The sequence below is a fragment of the Equus przewalskii genome, chromosome 18, assembly GCF_037783145.1.
Source record: "Equus przewalskii isolate Varuska chromosome 18, EquPr2, whole genome shotgun sequence".
In the NCBI taxonomy this organism is placed as follows: Eukaryota; Metazoa; Chordata; class Mammalia; order Perissodactyla; family Equidae; genus Equus; species Equus przewalskii.
The window spans coordinates 36694307-36715408 of NC_091848.1; the positions used below are offsets into that span (position 1 = coordinate 36694307).

General features: G+C 46.1%; 1 protein-coding gene across 37 annotated transcripts in view; it reads right to left on the bottom strand.

Annotated features, from left to right (window-relative positions):
• KALRN (kalirin RhoGEF kinase) overlaps nt 1–21102 on the bottom strand; it is a 635442-nt gene that overhangs the window by 37424 nt on the left and 576916 nt on the right. For 15 of the 37 annotated variants that reach the window (XM_070583665.1, XM_070583679.1, XM_070583675.1 and 12 more), the window contains 13 exons: nt 20275–20341; nt 18735–18838; nt 18478–18547; nt 18079–18165; nt 17101–17193; nt 16298–16348; nt 15370–15447; nt 13960–14145; nt 13413–13584; nt 9421–9659; nt 7954–8210; nt 4333–4456; nt 3147–3206 (listed from right to left, as the gene is read on the bottom strand). In XM_070583665.1, the coding sequence (XP_070439766.1) occupies nt 3147–3206; nt 4333–4456; nt 7954–8210; nt 9421–9659; nt 13413–13584; nt 13960–14145; nt 15370–15447; nt 16298–16348; nt 17101–17193; nt 18079–18165; nt 18478–18547; nt 18735–18838; nt 20275–20341 (1588 nt within the window). Of the gene's footprint in view, nt 1–3146; nt 3207–4332; nt 4457–7128; nt 7668–7810; nt 8211–9420; nt 9660–13412; nt 13585–13959; nt 14146–15369; nt 15448–16297; nt 16349–17100; nt 17194–18078; nt 18166–18477; nt 18548–18734; nt 18839–20274; nt 20342–21102 lie in introns of those variants that run through there. The other 22 variants (XM_070583666.1, XM_070583663.1, XM_070583661.1 and 19 more) reach the window with 9 other exon arrangements.

Genomic DNA, 21102 nt, shown 5'->3' on the forward strand with positions numbered 1-21102 from the left:
ACCTAGAGCCAATCTTGCAGCGGCTGATGGTGTGGCTTGTGTGCTGGGAGTGAGGAGTGGGGGTTGCATTTGAGAATATTCACAAGCATGTCTCCACAGGGGGAGAAGGACGTAAAGCTTTGGGCAGAATTGCCTCCCTTAAAATAATTGGGTGTTCTTGGAAAGCTTTGTAAACCAGATTCCTAGGATTCAAGGTGCTTTATTTTCCTCTTAAATAGCTTTCAAAGATATGCTGATATATCTCCCTAGACAGGACAGCGGGACTTAACACCAGCCCTGATGGTAGCAAGCAGCTGATGTGTAAGTAAAGATTCCAGGAAGCTGCTTCGCAAAGGAACCCTTCAATCCACCAACTGAGAAAAAGGAAAGGATGCTTTGGTTGTGATATTCGTGTGGAGGTAGGAGCTAAGAGCCTGTCCACAGCTAGGACTGGAATCACCGTGCTGGCAGCAGGACAAGGGGAGGCAGTCAGCAGCGCAGGCCCTAGCATCCTGAGACCTAGCATGGAGCAGTGCACAGGTGCATGGCCTGGATGGCAGCTGGGGTCCCAGGCACAGTGGCTCATATCACAGGCTATGGGCACTGCAGTTCAGCTCTAGAGCACAGGGACACTCCCCCAAAGAGAGATCACCTATTACAGTAATCAGGTTCAGAAGACAAGAGTGAGGTTGGGAGCCAGGCTGGGCCTGCTAACGATGCCCAAAACTATCAACTTAGAAGCCAGAGGCCTTCAAGTGGTGGCCCACCCACTTGTTTCTGAAGCAGGTCTGCAAGGCATAGCTCTTCTCACTGGTCACTTTCTTCTTCTGCAATAAACATTGCAATAAAGATCTACTTACCTATCCCAGGAGAAAATTCTCAATGTATGTTGACAGGTTGACTTTCTATGTCTTGTTATTTGTGTCTGAAAATACTAAACTAGCAGTACCAAGATGCCCGCTTTCCCTCAGCACCTGCTTATGTGCTCAGGGTTAATTTCAACACAGCAACAGCTCAGCAGAGCTCTGTGATGCTTAAGAGGATCCATATGAAATACACAAGGACTGCATGCACACCTTCTACAGAAATCTTGGATTAACCAGATTTGCAGTTTCCAACCACATGCTCCCTCAGGAGCTCCAGGTAACTGAAATTTCTGCCTCAACTATGGTATTTGAAAACTTTTCAGGCCTGTATCAACACAGTTCTTGGCTTGCCTCTGCTCAGCACTACCATCCTAATGCCTCTCCTTAAGCACCCCAGAGCACCTCCCTAGGACCATCTCACTTAGCCTGTGCAAAGGGCTGCAAGTCTAGGATGAATAAGAACCTCAGAAATGTGTTCACTTCACAAAGCAGAGCTAAGATGTGTGTGCACGCATGCACGTGTGCTTTTGCTTATCCAAATGTAGAATGCAGCATCTGATTACATCAGTTAACCTCTTCAGTGTGTGCTGCTCACCTGCTCCCACAGACCCCTGGGCCCACTTCTTCCTTGAAAGAGCAGAGTAGGAAAGTCACTCTTCTTCCCCAAGTCCACCAGAGCTGAAAAAGCTCCCAAATTGCCTTCTGGAATACAGATACCTGGCTTTTCCCCTCCTTCTGCCTGGCCTTCCTCTACTTGCAGATGACATCTCTGACATAAGTCAGCAACATTTAGGCCTGGAGATACAGGTGCCCCCAGGGATCTACAAGCTGACAGGTGTGCGCTCTGCAGGAGCTGGTGCCTATCCTAGGCATGCAAGGAAAGCAGAGCCAGAAATTTCCCCTGGCTTCTTCATTCTGTAAGATACATTTAGGCTACAAACGCCATATCCACTTCCTCCCACAGCAGAGCATTGCATTGACCTACACCTGCCAGATTTAGCTCCGTGGCAATACCCACATCCACAGGCAACTGTTGGATCTTGGCAGAACTCCTACTTTCAGGCTCTTGTCTCTGGCCCGATTCTACTCCACGGGTGTCTTCCACAGCTGACTTACTCCTGGTTGGCCGCATGGTCTTTGCTGGGTTTTGTGGTGGTTGTTATAATATGGTGGTAGATTTCTTTGAGATTAGGTCCAATTAGAATAATAAAAGTCCATCAAGTTAACTGAAAATCTTGGACTATAAAAAGGAAAAGGTTTTTTTAAAAAAACAGACGCTGTGCTTAGAGGAAATTTCTAAACTCTTATCTGTTATTGGAGATGGGGGCAGAGATTTGTAGAAAAACATTTCAACTTACTCTGAAAGACAAAACATCAGGGAAAGCCAGCTCCAAGTCTGCTCTAATTCTTCAGGGTTTATAAATTTATGGCGGCTGTCACTTTATAGCAAGCCGTGTAAGAGTCCTGTTTCTACAACCCCAAACAGAGCCTAGCCCAGGAGGAGCTTGACGTTCTTGTCCATTTGATGCTCTTGTTGGTGGAGGTGTGTCCACTCCCAGAACCCTGTAACCTTAGAGTGTGAGAGAGGTCCCAGGGCAGTGTTCCCGTCTCCCCATCTCCAGAGAGGCCTCGGCTAGGGCTATGGGAGGGAGACCATTCCCAGAGCTTCTTTCCCCTCACGGAGGTCACAGCCACTGCCCAGGAGCCCTGGGGGCCAGGCAAAGATGGCCTCTGGAGTTGCTGCAACTGCTCATCATTTGCCACCAGCCAGCTGTACAGAGTGACTAGGTGCCAGGTCTCCACCAACCATACTCAAAACACGATTTTCCCGGACACTTGAGGGAGGAGCAGGTCCCAGGAGAAGAGGACCCAGAGGAAGAGGAGAAAGGGAAAGAAAGAGGGGGAAGGGAGGAGGGAGAAACTAAAACTGAATGGGTTCTTGTCTTTTAGCTGGGAACCAACCACTATAATGCTGTTTTCCATGAAAAAAAATGTGTTCTAAGTTGCCAACGATGAAGTTGGATATTTTCTACAGAAAGCCAAACTCGCCAAAAAAAAGAAAATATCAAGCAAGCATTCAAGAGAAACAGAAGTTTGTATGTTTAAAAAGATATCTAGGTAGAGTTTTCCATCAAAATCGAGCTGAATTAAGCTTTTTTTAAGTTGGGATCGGACACCCCGAGATGCCCTGGCATAACAATTCATCCTTGACTTGCTGACCGCTTTAGCAAGGTCACTGGTACAGAACACATGAAAAAAGACAATCATTGTAGGAAATAGGACAACAATAGCTGCTTCTACCTCCATGCTAGTATTAGGGTCAAGATCATCACACTCTGACTCCTCGGAACTGTTGGTCTCCTTGGTGGGCAGCATGAGGAAGGGGGAAGAAAGAGAACACAGTTAGAACACAGGCAGCGTTTGTCAGAGAGCGAGGAGAACTTCAGAGAAGCGGGGCAATGGGGACTCAGGCAGAGAGAAAACCAGGTGCTTCTCAGATGGGGTGCGAACCACCGAGGGCGCAGCATGCTCTTTTCAGGGAGACGAGGCGGGCTCATGTCTGGCCACTCGTCCCACAGGAAACAGCAATGGAGGCAGCTGAAGGCAGCATGGGTGCTGTGGAATTTAACTGTGGTGTTCTGGGAGGTTGGACTGCCCAGATGAAGGTGAAGGAGAGAATATAATTTCTTTTCCCCAAGAAGGACGTTAGAATGGGTTTTGGTTGTTCTTATTTCGCTCAGGAAGGGAGAAAAGTGCCAGGTAGATAATCACACATTATAACCAAATTAAACAACAGCAGCTAATTCCCATGGTTCAGGGGCAGGGCTTTTCAGAGGGCCCAACTTAAAACACATCACATTGTTTCAAGATGGCGGACAACACGGGTCTGCCCAAGCTTACAGTCGGTGAGTTCACAGTGACAGACGCATTATTCGGAGGCAGTAATTTGGGCCTCATCTGTGTGCCTCCCTTCCCTGCCCATGCATAGGCCTGAAGGTGATATCGTCTGAATTCTGGGGAAAAGAAATGAAACTTTACCAAGGATGCAGTGGCTCTTACATTCCAAACCTCAGACTTCACAGCGTTTGGGGTTTGGAAAGCATCCGTAGTGTCTTTACCCTGCATGTATTTTTAAACCTGGGATACTGAATGGGCAGCTTTGAGAACTTTAGTATGAATCAAGCACCCTGCATTTCTAAGAGAATAACGCTGCAGATAATTTTTCTACAAAACATCTGCACAGGATAAAGAGAAAGGCATAAAAGAAAAAAAAAGAGAGAGATACTTACTTATTTGAATCGAAGTTGCCAGGAGAAATAAAAGATAAAAAATAAATTGATCTTGCATGCAAAATCCTGCTAAACTACCTCCCCTGTGGTCCCCACATTGGGAAAAAAAAATCCCCATCCACCCGAGTTGTCTCGTGAGAATGCTGCAGGGTGGGAGGAGATGAGAGGTGGACATAGCTCCGGAACACCTTACTCACTTTAACAGAGACTTTGTTGCCCAGAATATCCTTGGGTTTACGAGGCCCTGTGGCTTCATTTTTACCCGTGTTCTCCACTTCCGCCCGCTTTCTCATGCGTAGAGTATGCCATGAACATGACTTCCTGTTGTACCAAAAAATGCACCAATCAAAATGGCAGGTCAGGGCAGAGTGAGGCGCTGGGTGGGCTTGCCACCCTTGGGTGAGTCAGCAGGTGAGATGCTCCAGTCAAGCCCCGGCTTCAGAGGCCCCAAACCTGCAGGCCAGCTCCTGTGGTGGCTGGCAGCTGATCTCACCTCCAACGGGAAGTAAGTGAGGATGACCCCTCCTGATGGATGTGCACAGTTGGCTGCAGCATTTGAGGAAAAGATGAGTACTGGCCTATTAAACTCTACCAAGGGAAGTTTTTATATCATACTGATAAAGCCTTATAGGACTGAGGAATTCTCTTCCTGAAGGGTAGGGTGGATGGGGAAGAATAGGGAGGGGAGCGGGGTGGGGGTAAAACAGGGAAGATAAGAGAAGTATATTCTAATATTCTATAGTGCATAAGCTATTAACACTTTCCCAGGACCAGATACAAAGACCCAGAAGGATGATTTTGAGGTTTCCAACTCATTATTTGTATTTGGGCTGTGGCCACTCGCAACACTGTAGTACAGATAGGATTTTCTGGGGCATTTGACTTAATAAACAGTGGAGCACCTACTCATTTATCTGGATATTTTAGGATGCAGCGTTTCTCGGTCTGTGTGCTCCACATCACTCAGTGTTTGTGAATACCGGGCTCTGTCAACCACTAAGAGGTCCTAGAGTTTTCCTGTTGGGAGAAGACCCCATACGTGCTCGCAGGGAGGCGAGGGCAGCAATGCCCCTTCACACCATCCTGACTTCTTTCTTCCCCTGAGGGGGCTGGGAGCTACTTCTTCACAGACCTGTGAAGAGAAGCTCAGAGCAGAGCTCTTGAGTTCCAGGGAAGTGTCAGGACTCAAAGATAAAGACGCCAAGGCAGTGACCCTGGGCAGGCATCATCGATTTCAGCTGTGGTCACAGAATCTGGATGAAGCTCTATCATTGTCTGGAATAAGTGACGTTGGTTTCCCTTCGGTGTCTCGTTGTCAAATTTAGGCAGTCAGGGTTCAATGAAAAGAGCCTTCATTAAGGGAGATGGGGAAGAGAGAGGCATATGAGATTTGGGAGGAAGGAAGATGTTCCAAAAGGTATAGCGTCTCCTCCACAAAAGTCCACGTGTCAGGAATTTTAGGATCCCCTGAGGAAGGTGTCCCCAAAATATTTGTCACTAACACAGATACTCAACAACCAACTTTCTGAGTAGGAAAGAGTAATCGTAGGCATGTTTGCAAATTTTGGGGGCAAGGGAGCTCCTTCAAGAGGCAAGAATCTCTTGGCCAGACCTTCTCCTATAGCTGCTAAATAGGCAGGCTCTCTGGGATCCCCTGTATACTAGCTCCTCACTCCAACTGTTGTATCTGAGTGAGACCCAGTCAGGGAAATTAACCTTAGATAACATCACTCTGTTAAACTTCAGACTTTCATCTCATATTTTTACCCAAAACTCATGTCCCTGGCTCATTGTGAGAATGGCTTGAGTCAGGAGGTGTGTTCCTATGTTTATTACAACCCTCTGGGTCATTCAGAACGCTTGGTGAGAAACTGGAAATGTTACAAATAATGTTCAGAAGGAAGACTCAGAGTAGTACAAGTGGCAGGACAGGCTCAATCTCATATTCTTCTTCCCAGAAGAACTCGTCATCATGGTTTGGGGAGCTTCCATCTCTTGCCCATAAGCCCAGGGAGCAATGTGGAAACAGGGTTTCGTGATATTTATACTGTAGGCATCACAACCACCTCTGACCCCTGTGGTCATAGCAGGCCCTGGGGAGGGTGCAGTGAGTGTCCTTCACTGACAGATACTCACAACCACTTTTAGTCAGTTGCTCTGCTCCACTCCCACCAACCCTTGCGCAAGAGCAGCAGACAATGAACCAAAATGACCAATTTGTATTTGAAATCTCTTCTCTTTCACCCAGCCTGACACCCCTCCTCCCTTCCCTCCCATGGAAGGTGTGAAAAAGTGACCAAAAGACCCAAAGGTGAGGAGGAAGAAGTGCTGAGTGCCTGGATAATAAGATTACAAATCATATGTTAGCTCTGTAAGGCCGGTGATGAGTAAGAATGTCACCGCTTTCAGGGTCTTTATTCCCAAGGCTTCTTAAAGGGTACCCAAACCAAGTGTCTTTAGAATAAAAAGAATTGGGTCTATTGCACCTTAGAGGCCACTACTGATTTCCGGGTGGGCCTGTGGTTACCTAGAAAGGCCAGGGTGAGGTCAGTAGCCTCTATCCCTTGATCTAGAGAAGGAGCCAAAGAAGCTGTTGGTGTCCCTGCTCAGATATCTTACGGGAGCTCCCTCCACCCCTGCCATGGATGACCGCACAGCATGGACAGCGTGGGGGATGCAAGCCAAACACAGCCTTCTACTCTAGTCATTCACTGACGTCAGGACCTCAAGGTCACCCCGTTGGACAGCATCCAATCTGCATCATTCCTCATCTTAGGGGTTAGAGAAAACCAGCAAGGGCTGTTTAGAAGGGAAAGCTAAGGTTGGAGCTTTAGCAACAAAGGCACTTTTTGTGTTGGAAAAAACTACCAATGCATTCAACCAATTCCTAAAATACAGACAGGAAAAAAAAAAAAGAAGAAGAATCGTTTGCACATTTAAAAGTCCCAGAATAGTGAAATGGGGGAAACAGGGTCAACTAGTTTTGAACCTCATTAAAACATGCTCATGGTGAAAATTTATTTTACATATTTAAAATAGTACATTTAAAATTATTAGTTACATTACAGGTACAATGATGGACATTGTGACTCTCCATTATATTGCACAACCTGACTTCATCCATATGGGTTTCTTTAAATAGTGCAAAATACTTTATACAGGAATGTGTTCGGAAGGGTCTTCGCAACCAAAATAAGGAAAAGAAATATCTTACAAATTACCATGAACATATATTAAAGTGACAGGGGAGGGGGAAAATTAAAAAAAAAAAAGAAATTACAATCTGTACAGAGGAATTGCCATAGACAACCAAAAAGTTCCCTCTCTCCTGGGAGAAGCAGCGGGGCCTCTGACCTATACAGGTCTGGCATTTGTGCTAAGGTAATTTTTTGGTGTCAATCAAAAAAATATATATATATCAGTAACTTAATACAATATAAATAGAAGTCCAGTCCAGTGAATCCTGTGGTGGGTCAAATGGAGCAACGGAGGGCATGCCTTTTGTCATTTAGGGTCTCAGTAGGGTTCTTTTCTTAACAAGGGGGGAAAAAGAAGGGGAAAAAAATGAAGAGAAAATTATAAACGAAAAGGAGAGAAAAATCACTGCCACTACCATCAACAACAAAAAATCGGAACAATCCAGTCTGGATGCCCCATGCTGCGTGTGGTTCCAGCACTCAAACCTCGGTTCCAGTAGCACTGTCGAGAGTACGCAGCAGTAATTCCCTACCGTGTGTTTGCATTTTGTGTTCTTTGTTTGTTTTTGAATTTTTTTAATCCACATACTCCTCTCCCGGGGAAGCCAACGAGGCACTTACTTGATGCTCCCGTCACTATTTTCTGCTGCTGCCGCGGCTTTGGTGAGGGGTGCCAGGATGCTGCCTGGGACCCAGCCCTCGGCTGCGGGGGAATGGTCGCTGGCAGGCTGGTACACCAGGCACATGTTCTGCTGGTTGACGGCGAGGACCTGGACCACCTCACCTTGGCTCACACAGATTTCGTTCTCCTTCAGTGCATAGTAATCTTTGATCACGGCCATGGACGAGGTCCCATTGCAGCTTCCCAGGTCGCTCTGCTAGGAGACAAAGGCGAGAGGGACACAGACACAAGAAGGCTGGTCACATGGGCTTGCTCTGCATCCTACTGTGTGACGGAAAGCCAAACCTCTCCACTAGCAGGGTAAATAGGAGTAATGAAATTATATTCATAAATGTGCTCTGAAAATTTTTTTTATAGTAATGTTTCATACAATATTATAAACACACCTTTTTCCTGGAAGTCCTTCCCTAGCATGCACCCTTCCTGCCAGTAGCTTCTGACTAATGGAAGGTAGAGCATGGCACTGGCACAGGGATCTGTATGCACCTGGGCAGAGTGAGGTCAGGGCAAAGGTCAGGTCAGGGGTCACAACCTCCCAATGGAAAAAACACAGACCCTTTGATACATTTTTTTCTTCATTTCGAAAAAGCGTTAGTCTTACTCTACATTCAGACCCTCCTTGAGACAGGAGTAACAAAGAGATATTGCCCAGTTCAAAGGCAAGGCCATGACCTACCCTGACCCAACTCCTATGGGGAACGGAACTCCTTTAGCTCCCACCCCCACCCCTGCCGTATTCATTAATCTGAGAGGTCCCGCCTCGGTGGCCTTTTCACATGACTCTACAGCAGGGAAGCTACTTCCGGACCTGTAACTCCCAAGGGGGCCTGGCTGCCTCACAGAGCATGATGAGAATCAGAAATTCTTCAATAAATTTGACAAAATGCAATGTAACTTCAACTTATTCACAAGGGCAGGGGGGTTTTATATGGAAAATCATTTCCAGGTGATGTGATGAAATAGGTTGGTGCAGTTACTCTAATGCAGAATTGACTCAGACATTAACAGTTCATTAAAAATAGTCAATGTCATCTAATAATTTGGGTAAAAAGAACAAAACTACACAATCAAACTATGCAGGGAGGTAAACAATGTAGCTGTTCCTATTCACAGACCCATTGAGTTCCAGAGGAAACTGAGGCCTGATAAGATGAACTAATTCGCTGAGGTTCTAGAAAAGTGAGTTGTAGGATTTGGGATAGAAACCAGATTGAGCCAGAGGGAACTGGTCTACCTTACTCAATTTTCAGGGGAAGAAAGAAATAATTGAGACTAGTCTGTATTTAGTGGGATGTTCCTGCTAAAATCATCAGCATAAAAAGACGCTACTTCCTAAAGTGAGCCCTGAGGCTGTGCCCTCAGAGTGGCGAGGGTAGGAGTCATGGGAGTAATGGGCCGTCACTTACCTTGCTGGCCTCAAACTTGTCCCCAGGCTGGTGGTAGTCAAACCCTGGACTGCCATTGGAGGTAGATATCTTCAGGGGTGGCAGAGACGGGTTATAACTGGAGCCCTTTGGGGGCTTCTCAGAGCCCATGGGGACAGAAGAGTAGGGCCTGGGGCTGGCTTGGGGGGCCCTTGCAGGCTGGGACCTCATCACGGCTGTGCTCCTTTCTTTCCGCTGATACTCGATGGGCGACTGTAGTGCTGCAGGATAAGAGCAGACAGTTCCTCTGAGCTTTGGGAATCCCACAAGGATTTTATTCAGTGCAGGCTTTGTGCCAGGTACAATGGAGATACATGAGGAAGACACTACCCTTGTCTTCAAGGAACTTAGAATCTCCTGTGATAACGAAGAGACCTACCTAAATAATGAAAACACAAAAACAAAATGGTGCCATGCATGAGGTGCAAAGTGTTGTGCAAAAGGAAGAAGAGAACTCTGTAGTAAGTGTACATGCTGGTGCACGTAAGGACAGGTGGTGGGGGGTGGGGGGGTAATAAAGAGCTTCAGAAGAGTGCTGGCTGTCAGACCCTGACATGCAGACTCTGCAGGAAGGAAGCAAGTGTGAAGAGTGTCTGGGGAACAGGATGGAGTCAGATGACCTGGAGCACAGGGCCATGGGTCTCCATGGAAGAGGAGGAGACAAGACAGGTAAGAGAGGGTGGAGGTGCCATGGTGCGAAAGATCTAGAAAGCCAAGGTTACTGAGTCTGGATTTAGTTCTGAAGATCAGGAAACGTGACTGGGTTAAATCAACTTGAACGTTTTAAATTCAGATTCTATCACCAGAGCCACACTTGAAGACAACTGACCTTGTAGCAGTTGGGAGGAAGGATTGCAGAGGCTGATTCAGAGGCCAGGAGATAGTGACAAGCAAGAGGCCCAACCAGAGTAGAGCCTGTGGGCATGTGGGAGGGATCGAGTGTGGCAAGGGTTCCGGAGGGAGACTAGACTCTGACCCAATCCAGATGTGAAGAAAGGCAGGCATCGAGGGGTACTCAGGTTTAGAGACTGGGAGAATGGTAGTCAAGGAGACAGAGGAAAAGCTGATTTGAAGGGAAAGATGTGAGCTTTGAGTCTAAGACAACAAAGTTCCAAGGTCTGAGTATGAAAGAGGTACAGCCAGGCAAAAGCTGCACAGGTCAAATTCTGTAATAAGGACTTCAAGGGCTGGCCTGATTGTGTTGTTTCCATCGGTATTCACTGTAAGAAATATTTAAGTGGGTTAACAGCTGGGGCCCAGAGAACTTTCAATTATAAGGCTATTTCTATAATGACAGGTATACACTTAAATAGGACTCAACATAGGGTCACACTCCCTTTCTATCTGACGTCTCAGGAGGGAGAGATGGGCTCAGAGATGCCTACACATATCTTTGTAAGTAAGAGCCTGGCCCTGGACCCTTGTCACAAGCTTGTCTCTTGAGTGTGTCAAAGTATAGAACGCGCTCCTGTCAGAACTCAGCCTTTCTCCCTGGAGAGTGTTCCATAGGCATTAAATATTTAGGTATTGATAATCTAGTTCAGTAATAGCTCCATAATTCACTATAATTAGGAGAACGGTCTCTTGGAACCATATAAAAGTCTGAATCATTGACTATGCCCAAAGAAATGCAGTTCTAAGTCTTAAGGAGATAGCAGAGTTGTGAAGCAGGCCTTGTCAGGCTGACTTTATGAATCAATACCCATCACATGGAATTGGGGTATTACCTGATTATATGCAATAACTGTGCTAAAGCATTTGAAAATAGTATATATTCTTAAATAGGCTACATAGGGGGCCTAAGTTCTTCCGCCAGCCTCAGTTTGCATAACTTGGGTCTTCGGATAAAGAAAGCCGTGCATCTTCTGACAGGGTTTGTTTCCAGCTGATGGATACAGTGTCTTATGGCTGATTCTGTTTCTTTCTTTGCTTTGTTTGCTAGGGAGCTCATAGATAAATGTGTGCCTTACCACTAGCATCTATGCTGCAGTTCTGTGGTTAAGAGCCTAATTTCAAATTACATGGTTACATGTTCAAGTCCTTGTTCTATCACCTACTGTTTTTGTGATCTTAGACAAGTTTCTTAACCTCTCTGACCCTCTTTTTCCTCACCTGAAAATACAGGATAGTACTTTTCCATGTTGATGTGAGGATTAAATGGGAACTACATTCATGTGAAATGCTTAGCATTGTGCCTGGCATAGAGAAGGGACTCAACATATGGGAGCCATTATTGATACTTCAATTATTTCTGGTCTCAATTTATTGTTGTACCTTATTTTTCTTTTGTCCTGAATTGATGAACTTAAAAACCCCATTCCAGCCCAGACTGCCAGAAATTCCCAACTAATAAAATGCAACTTAATCAGTGCATTTTATATATGCACATATTTTTCCATGAGATTATTTTCTCAACACAAGTGTTAATGCAAAGTTGTATGCTCAGAAACTGTAAACTATATACAACTTTCATTACTAACCCTCAGGGCTGGGCTGGTGTTTAATCTTAGACTTTTTAGAATGAGAAAAAACCCTGGAGATCACTCAGTCTAGTTTCTTTTACCAAACTGTTCTAGAGTTGGGGGGCCAGGGGGCATGATCCAAAAATACTCTGTAAGCGTGAAATTGCTTTGAAGTCTCATGTTTTATCTTAAAAAGCCATGGCATCCTGCTGTATAATTTATTTTTATTTGTAAAATAAAAATTTTATTTTTATTTATTTATTTTTATTTGTTTTATTTGTAAACACAATGTGTTCACTCCCTTACCATGGAGTAAAACTGATACTGTAGGGAGGTGTGCCGAGTCTTTCTGCTTCCGGTACTGCTGGCACAGTATGGCACATGCCAGCGTGGGCAGAGATTACTTCTCCTTTTCACAAAATGAGCCAAGTGAGGCCCAGAGAAACATCATGACTTGCCCAATGTCCTCAACTAGTATGTCACCTTTAACCTTTCCCCACAGCATTCAGTCCACACTAGACATCCAACAAGTGCTCTATTTCCATCATTTGAAAGACAGTCCAGTTCTGGCAAGAAGAGGTGATACCCCAGAGGGTGGGCCCGTGAGTGTGAGTGTGTGTGCGTGTGCGCACGCGTACATACAGATATATGTGCTACTGAGCCTCCAGGTTTATTTTGTTATCAGTCACATCTTGTGTTCAACTTCAAGCTCCATTTCTGCTCAGAAAGACTTCTGAGCTCATCAATTCAGTGGGTCAAGACTAGTTTAAAACTGTAAACCTCCTTTTATACGACAAACTCAACGTGAAGAAAATCCCAGCAGGGAAAAAGAAAAGAAGAAGTGTAAACACAGTAGCGAGTGCACTTCATTTCATTTCACACACCTGTCAGGGGACTCCTGCAGGGTCTACAGAGAGTGAAACTCTCTGCATAGTCATCATTTCATTCTGGGAAGTTTTCAGGTATTCCTGAAATTTAGAGTTAGCAATCACCTCTCATTTGAAAGGGGCAAGGTTGGCTAGTAAGATGACTTAGCCAGGCTCTCACACCATTGGGAACAGTGGGGGATTTGAGCTGATCTGCCAAATTCCCAGTTACGCTAGACAACACTAAAGAATCTGTGAGGTTGCCAGTCATTCGCCACCAAATGGGAAAACATTTGTCATTGGCAGCTGGCCCCTAAGACAAAGAGGCTGTGCCCATTTCAGACTTTTGCCCCAATATTACCAGTTGGTAGCAGTGGCCACAAGGCATATATCCTACATCAAGGCTATAAGAGAATATCTCTTCTTTTGTAAAGATGGGGCTTCTTTATAATGCCCCATCTGTTCCACTTGCATATTCAGATTCAGAAAAATTCTAAACAAAGTGTTTCTGAAAACTACAAAGCTGGGATGCATATAAAATGTGATCTGGGTTCATAACTCATCACCATGAGCCCAGATCCAAGGAAGCTCAGAGGTGTGAGGTCCCCTGAAAATGGCTCTGCTAGAAGCCAGGCCCAGCACACACCATTTAAGAAGTCTCGCTGTGTTTCCAAGACTTGATTGATGTCCTGCACCCAGGCCTGCTGGATGTCAGCGTTGGCGGCTTGCAGAATGACCCTCTCCGAATTCTCCCTGTTCATGAGTGCAAACTTGCAGGGGTCATTGTCCACGTTCTCCTCCAGGACCAAGTAATTCATCTGGAAGAAACCAAGTTGATCCTTTCCATATTTAAAGGGTTTTAAAAAAAAAATCAACAACAAAATACGGTTCCTCAAAGTTTTTATTTCAGGAGATGTTTCCAAAATTTTGCCCTGGCTCTAATAGCTCAAGACTTCGGTTTCTGTCTTTGAGAGAATGACATACTCCTGAAGAAAGTGCAGGATCATACAGAGACTGGCATTTAGGCCCGTCACTTTTTCTCACAGATATTCAACCTTCATGCCCAAAGGTTATTAGGATGAAAGACCTCCAATGTTCTAGATCCTCTCTCATTCCAGTGCCTCTGTCTTAGGGAAGCAGCTCCCCCAAATTTGACTCTTCCCTTCCCTGCTCATCCCCACTGGGATTCTCACCTTGATGCTCTTTTTGAACATGTAGCCTGGGGTGAGTGAGCCCTTCCTGAGCAGCTCACTGAAGATGACAATTTGTTCAAAGAGGAACACGCGCCTCTCCTTGGTCCGGGACTGCATGCCCGCATCCAGCTCAATCACATAGAACGTGTCCTGCTGCAGCAGCTTCCCCTGGGCCGTGAGGGTGCCCTGACGGAAAGAAGGATTGGGGTGAGGCAAGGGAAAAATGGGGAGACGGCCACAGCCCTCTGAGTCCACAGGACCTCTCCCTTTGGCGACCTGACACGAAAAGCCTCAGGGCTCTAGTAAGAGACTGAATTAGGACTCACCTATTCATCTAGGGCAGACATAAGGGTCCTCCAGGGAAAGGGAAAGAAAGCTATACAACTACTAAGAAGCAGCTCCAAGAAAATACCAGAAGGAAGGAAGGTCAAATTATTAGCTAAAAAGATACTCAAGAATTAGCCTGGCCTTTCTCATTTTTTATCAAAAAGAGAACAGAAAGCAGGTGACACTTGGATCTAGAAGTGGCCTTTCTGTCCTTAGAACTCTGAGAAATGTGCTTGCCTGGCTCCCTTGCAGCATGGGCCATGGACCTGGAACCAACCTGTGGCCAAGGGAAGTGATACAGGCGAGACCACAAACATTCTGATGAGGTGGGTCTCTCTCTTCTCCTACTATTATTTCAGGATGAGGAAATTCTGAAGTCTTAGTCTCCTGCTACAGATCAACAGGTAAAGCTGGGGTACTATAGACAGGTGCCCATATTTTATAAGCTGGTAGATATTCTTCTGGGTCCTGTGATCCTTCTTAAAATGCCTCCAGCCTAGGAGGTGGAGCCTATTTGGTTCGCCAAGTTTCTAACCAGATTTTCAGAGACATCTTCACCAAAGGGAATATGGCCCAACCGAGCAAGTCTTCACAGATGCTATCAGAGAGCCTTGCTTTTTCCACTCTTCTGCAAGAAGACGACAACTGATATCTGAGACAGCAGCCAGAGGGCCTCCTCTGAACCATACTCTCTCAGGTGACAAATTTTGCCCTTTAGTGAAAATGTGGGTCATTCTCTGCACATGATGCCTTATTCCAAACATTACCCAGCACATGAGTCATTCTTCTTTTGTGTTCCTGAGAAATGCCTGCCCTCTGCTTGGATCATGAGCCCTTATTGTCAAGGTCAGCAGCCAAACAGGCTTATCACTACCTGGGTCCAAAGTTAATATTAAGCCAGTGACTGGCTAGCCAGGAGAGCTCCAACAGCTCTGTTGATATTACGTAAGAGCTTGATTCTTCTTGATTGTGAATGAAGGAGGCAGAGGAGGTGGGCACCGGCCTTCAAAGGGAAGCTGCCTCACAGCCTGGGTTCCTGCTTCCCAGAGGAGAGAGGGCTTACAAGCTTTCTTAAGAGCTCACCTCAAAGCCCTGCAGGCGTCCCAGATTCATCATGTCATTGCAGCGTTTTGGAACAAGGCACATTAACTCCACTGCTTTCTGCGGGAAAGAACAATAGCAGCTCAGGAGGGGGAAGAGCACTCAGGCGGGAAGCTCAAGGCAATTCTGTGCTGGAAGACAGGGACCTCCTGGCAGCTCCTCAATTCTAGGAAAGAACACTGGTCCCTCCTGGCCACTCTCAGGAGTGTCGGATCTCCTGTTCTAGGTTGGGGGGTGTTGGCCATCAGGGGCTCCATGTGAATCAGTGACCACATGTGGGGAGAATGCTCCCAAGCACGCCCTTTACCTACCTTCCCACTTCTGTTTATCAATTTTTCTTCTCTTTGTTGCTTCCTGGCTGCCCAAGCAACAGCTTAGCATGACTTGTGAAACACTAGAGGTTTAAATCTAAAATAACCTGCCAGAATAGTTGTAACCTCTCTGGCTTAAAATAATCGCCATGGTGATGTTGTCTCAAAGGACTTCACTTAGGGGGTAATCCTCAGGGTGAGGGAGGGAGTGACAAAGTTATACTTTATATGTTAGACTCCAAGAGTGCCTGGATTCATGTATAAAATTGCACATGGAAACACCCAATCTCTGAAGGATGTTAGAGGGCTCATATACCTCCCTTTCCCGACACATGGCACTGGGAGCCACAAGGAGAACACCAGCAGGGCTAAGCTCTGGTCTGGCCCAGGACAGAATTCTCGAGTTCTAGAAAAACACTCAATGTGTTGATTAATACTGGCCATTCTTCATGCTGCCAAGCAGCTGTTTGCAAGGGGCTCTGACTGTCTGAGAGGAGTCAGCCTGGACCCTTGGTCGTCCAGAGACAATCTTTCCCCTTTAGAGACAGACATCCAATATCGTCCCTAAGAAGAGTCAGCATTACACGCAGAAAACTCACCTCAATATCTGAACACTCCAAACCAGCCTTCTCGCTGTATCTCAGGAAGTCCTAGCAAGTGGAGGAAGCAGGGAAGGGTGAAATAGTTGCGAAAACAGAGCCCTATAAAAAACTTAGCATCATAAAACCATGATAACACCCAGAAGACTTTCTTTCCCAGGAGAGAGGGCAGTGGTGTCTAGTAGCTGAGATATGAAGTTATGAGTCACGTTGGACATGATGACATAGAGAAAACCCCAGAATAATCAAAGATTCAAAGCTATGGGAAAAGGGAGGGACGAAGGGGACAGAGAAAGTATGTGAGCAGGGAAGAGGGGGGGTTATGACAAGAAAGGAACGGAGAAAGGAAGGTAAATCTGTCTCCCATTTACCTCATGCCCCTGCAAGGCAAATCAAATTACACCACTTTCAAAAGTAAAATGTGATCAAATTTTAGGTATTACTCATCTAAGATTTCTAGGGCCTTGCCTTTCCTTTTCTTTCTCCTTGTATTTCACTCTGACTTTCGCTCTTATTATTTTTTATTTTTTAATGGCACCAAGTCAGTGATGATGACAAAGTTAAGAAAGTGAATTGAAAAAAAAGGAAATGAATTCCCAACCAACCTTAAAGGCAGGAACAACAGGCATGCAATTTATTTGGGGGCAAAGCTGACACAAGTAACCAACAGCCAAGAGGAAAGTGCCCCCCGCTAGCTCACAGGCAAAGTGCAGTGGAGACAGAAGCTCAAGCTCACCTGTTCCCTAACTTAGAGCCTGAGAAGACCCTTCTCCTGCCCTGGCCCAGACTCACAGCTCTCTTACCTTGAGGAGCAGCTGATATTTTGTTATTCTCTGAATGGGCTTGATAAGGAAGTCGCTGAGTGTCAGCCTTTGATTTACCTCCTGTTTCACCTCCTGGAACACAAGAGAGCTACATTAGAAAAAAAGGAATCAAAGACCTGGGGGCTCTGGATCAGGGTTCAAGGCAAAGAAGGCAGGTCTTGGTGTTCACCAATAAAGTTTTAGAATCTTCAAACCATATGAGAGGCAGAACAGTCCACACAACTGCTAATTTGTTATCAACAACATGGAACACACTTTACCATCACCTTCTTACAAGCACTTTCACACCCTGTGTCCTCACCCCAGTCCTGGGGGACAAACTGGAATGGGTATTCTGTTCTCTCTACCACTCCAGGGCCAAGTCGGGAAAGGCAGGCTTCTCCTAGGACACAACAAGCCACGGGGCTGGGCCCTCAACTCAGATCTGCAAACAGTGAGTTGAGAGTTCTTTCCAAATGATGGTGTTGCCTCTCCTCTAGCAAAATAAACACTTCCAGGCTGGGGCAAAATAAACACTTTGAGGTGCCTGACAGAACCTCTGGGAGCAGCAGCAGAGACTAGGAGGTGACTGTCAGCCCCTCGAGGAGGAGGAGGGTCGTCAGCAGGCAGTCTCCAGGGGCTGGTGCGGAAGAACGTGGGCACAGTCTGCTCTGGGGTCACGTGAGGAGGATCGGAGCTTCTGAAGCAGTTTTTATGTTACAGAGTCATTCTGCACAAGGAGGTTTCTCAAAGCAGCCACATGCTGGACCGCCTCAGCTGCTCTCATGCAAAGGCGCTCATGAGAATGAAGCTGAGAAGCTAATGGCTCTGTTAAGGCAGCTATCCCTGTCCTGAGGGGGTCAACAGTGCTGTGTGCGGGCCTCCTGTGGATGGACGACAGCTAGGGCTTCTGAACGTGGTGGTCCTGGCCTGAGTTTCTTCCCCCAGCCCCGGTTCAGCAAAGCCCAAGCAGCTTACTTCAAAGTAGGCGTCGTACTCGGCGACGATGTACTCTGAGCGCGGCTTATTCTGGCAGTACCACACATAGATGTGCAGCTTTCGCTCCTGCAAAGGCAGAGGGACAGGCACTCAGGCACCTCGTGCCTCACACTCCGTTTCAGAGTGCGAGGCTGCTCTACACACAGGGAGAAGGACAAAGATGCAGCCCACTCTTTGGGGACACAATGAGGCAGTTACATATGAAGGATAGAAGAGTAAGTGCAGTAGGCAAGAGCCCATCTTCCAGACTGCCAAGAAGGTTAAAGAAACCAACAACTCAGAAAGGGAGGAGAAGGAAGGGCAGAAGAGAGAAGGACTTTAAAAATGAATGTAACTGAGCCTGGTGGGAAGGGAGGGGGGGCGAAGGCAAACACTCACATGTTTAATAAAGAGCTGTGCCAATCTGTCTTGCTCCTGGATACATTTTTCCAGTTCAGCCAGGAAAAAGCTAAAAGGAGGGAGAGGATAAGAGAAGGAAGCCACATTCTTCAGGACTGTATTATTTCTCAAAGTTGAGATAAATGACAGTGACTCCCCCCAAACCCTACCCCTAAGGTTGGAGGCATGGGGAGGACATGATGGGGAATCCTTGGATTCCCAGGATGCCCTGATCTTCAGGACAATGTAGCACTTACTCCTTATGCCAGTCATAGATCTGATGAATATTCCCAAACACGATTTTATCCTTTCCTCGCATGTCCTCAGGGACACCCTTTTCTTCTATTCTCTTCATGAAGCCCTGCAGAGCAGAGAAATGATGAGTAGAGGACACTCACAGGAAAGCTTTCTGGGCCGAGCCCCACACCACAGTTCCAGGTAAGCAGCCATCACTGCGTGAGTTCCAGGGCAAGGGCTTCTGTGGTCTCTCACTATTCAACCAGGACCTTCCCCTTGTGCAGAATGATCGACAAAACTTTTGTGAAGTTCTGGGTTCCTTTCTTTGTCTCAAGCCCCATTAAGAAAGCAGAACAAAGAAGACAATCATTTGTCCCTTTCCTTTCTCCTAATCCAAGTTAATACGGTCTTTAAAGGCTCAGAACTAGACACATCTGACCTAGAAATAAGTCTTAATATGTTAATACTTTAGATTCTGTCAAATGCTATCATATATAATCTCATTTCAGCTTTCAAATCAAGTTTTGAGGTTGCACAGGCAGCATTTATCCCCATTGGACAGATGAGGAAGCCAAGGCACCGGGAAGTTATGTGACTTGTCTTATAGTCACACCACTGATGTCTGGCTTCCCTAGGTCTTAGTCTCAAGATGCTCAAGCCTCTGATCGTAGGCTGGGCTACATATGGAGGTTGCTGCACCCCTTCCTACCCACATTCCCCCCTTGGAGGAGCGAATAATTTCCCATAAGTCAGAATTCAAGTCCCCTATATGCCAGGCCAGTGTGTTTATCCAAGGTTCAGGATAACCACATACAAACCCCTAAATCAGTAGGTTTTATAGGATGGGGACTTAGAGGGCCAATGTAAGGAACCCTCGGGCGATTCAGATACCAGGCATTCAAGTTTTAGACTTCACATTCTTTCGTTTAAGATGATTAACAACAGGGCTCTACCATCTAAATTATCCATTTACTTTCTCAGCTTTTTCATCCAAGTGTCTAAATCCCCCTAAAGTAAACCCCTGTGGAGAGAGAGCTGCTTTCTTTATGACAAACTTGACTCTCAAATGTGGACTTGTCAACGTTGCCTTACTCGTGGTTTTTTCTTTGTCAGTCTTCTTGGTAGTCATAAGCTGTCCTTAAAATCTAAGGAAACATATAAACCCCAGGATTTCACTAAGAGTGACCTGCTTAGGGCCCATGGTGGCTCATAGCTCTGAAGAAAATATGTCATATGGTTAAACACCAAAGAAAAGCTCTTAAGACAATAACTTGGTCACCTAAAACACCGTGAAATGGACTAGCTCTAACCAAGAGGCTCCCCCATATGCTGCAATATCTGGGGCTCTACTTTCCTCTAAATCTCTTACGGTATTTCAAGGGGAAAAGAAAAAAAATTACCTACATACTCTATTTGATCTATTACCATTTTTAGTTTCATTTCTGCAAATACCCAGGCAGAGTAAAACACACACCCTCAAGTTGAAACACCTCAGCCCAGGTAGGGTCCAATATGCCCCTGGTTGGGTGGCCACCGACCCAGCCTGAGCCATCTACTCACCTCCACCACAATCCCCAGATCCTTGACATAGTCTTTCTCTGTCTGTACCAGCTCGTTCAGGACAAACCTGAGCAGGAGATTAAGAACAGTGAGGGCTCCTCTTTATTGTGAAGCAAGAAATCTTCACACTTAAGTTCACAGGAAGGTTACTTTGGCAGCTTTACGACAAGACCACCCCAAACCCCACATGTGGCACCCCTCGGGAAGGCGTTTACTATAGCTCTCTCTACGACAGGCTCCACAGAAGAGCTGAGGGCACTGAGGCCGAGAGGGCTTTCCCCCATGGCACACAACAGATAAAGAACACCACTCACAACCCAGCCTTCTCCTTTCTATTCTTGATGCTTCCTCCTCCCTCATCTATAACTCAACAGCCGTATAAACACAGGGCAGAAAGAACAACAACCACTTTGGCAAAACTGAGTTATGAAAGCTTTGAGGCCAAGGGATCAACACGAGACTGTTATTCCTTCATTTCAGCTCCATTCTTCGCTTTACAGGAGAGAGACATTTGTCTGATAACCAACCTTTGAGGCCTCAGAGACACTGACATCAAGTGAAGCTTTTGAGACACAGAAGCTACAATTATTCAGATAGGTATCCATGGTAACTGGTCTGCAAAATCCCCAGTCGAGGCCAGCAAGATTGACTGCAGACAATCTCTCATCACAACCTGGAATGCAGCGACCTCCCCACCCCGCACCAGATGCAGGATTTAACAACTTCAAGGACATCTGCTTTCTTGGTTTCTTTCTTGTTAATGATTTCTTCCTCTTAGAGCATTTACTTGGTGCCAGTTCCTTCATCTGGGCTTTCTCTTGCTTAGAA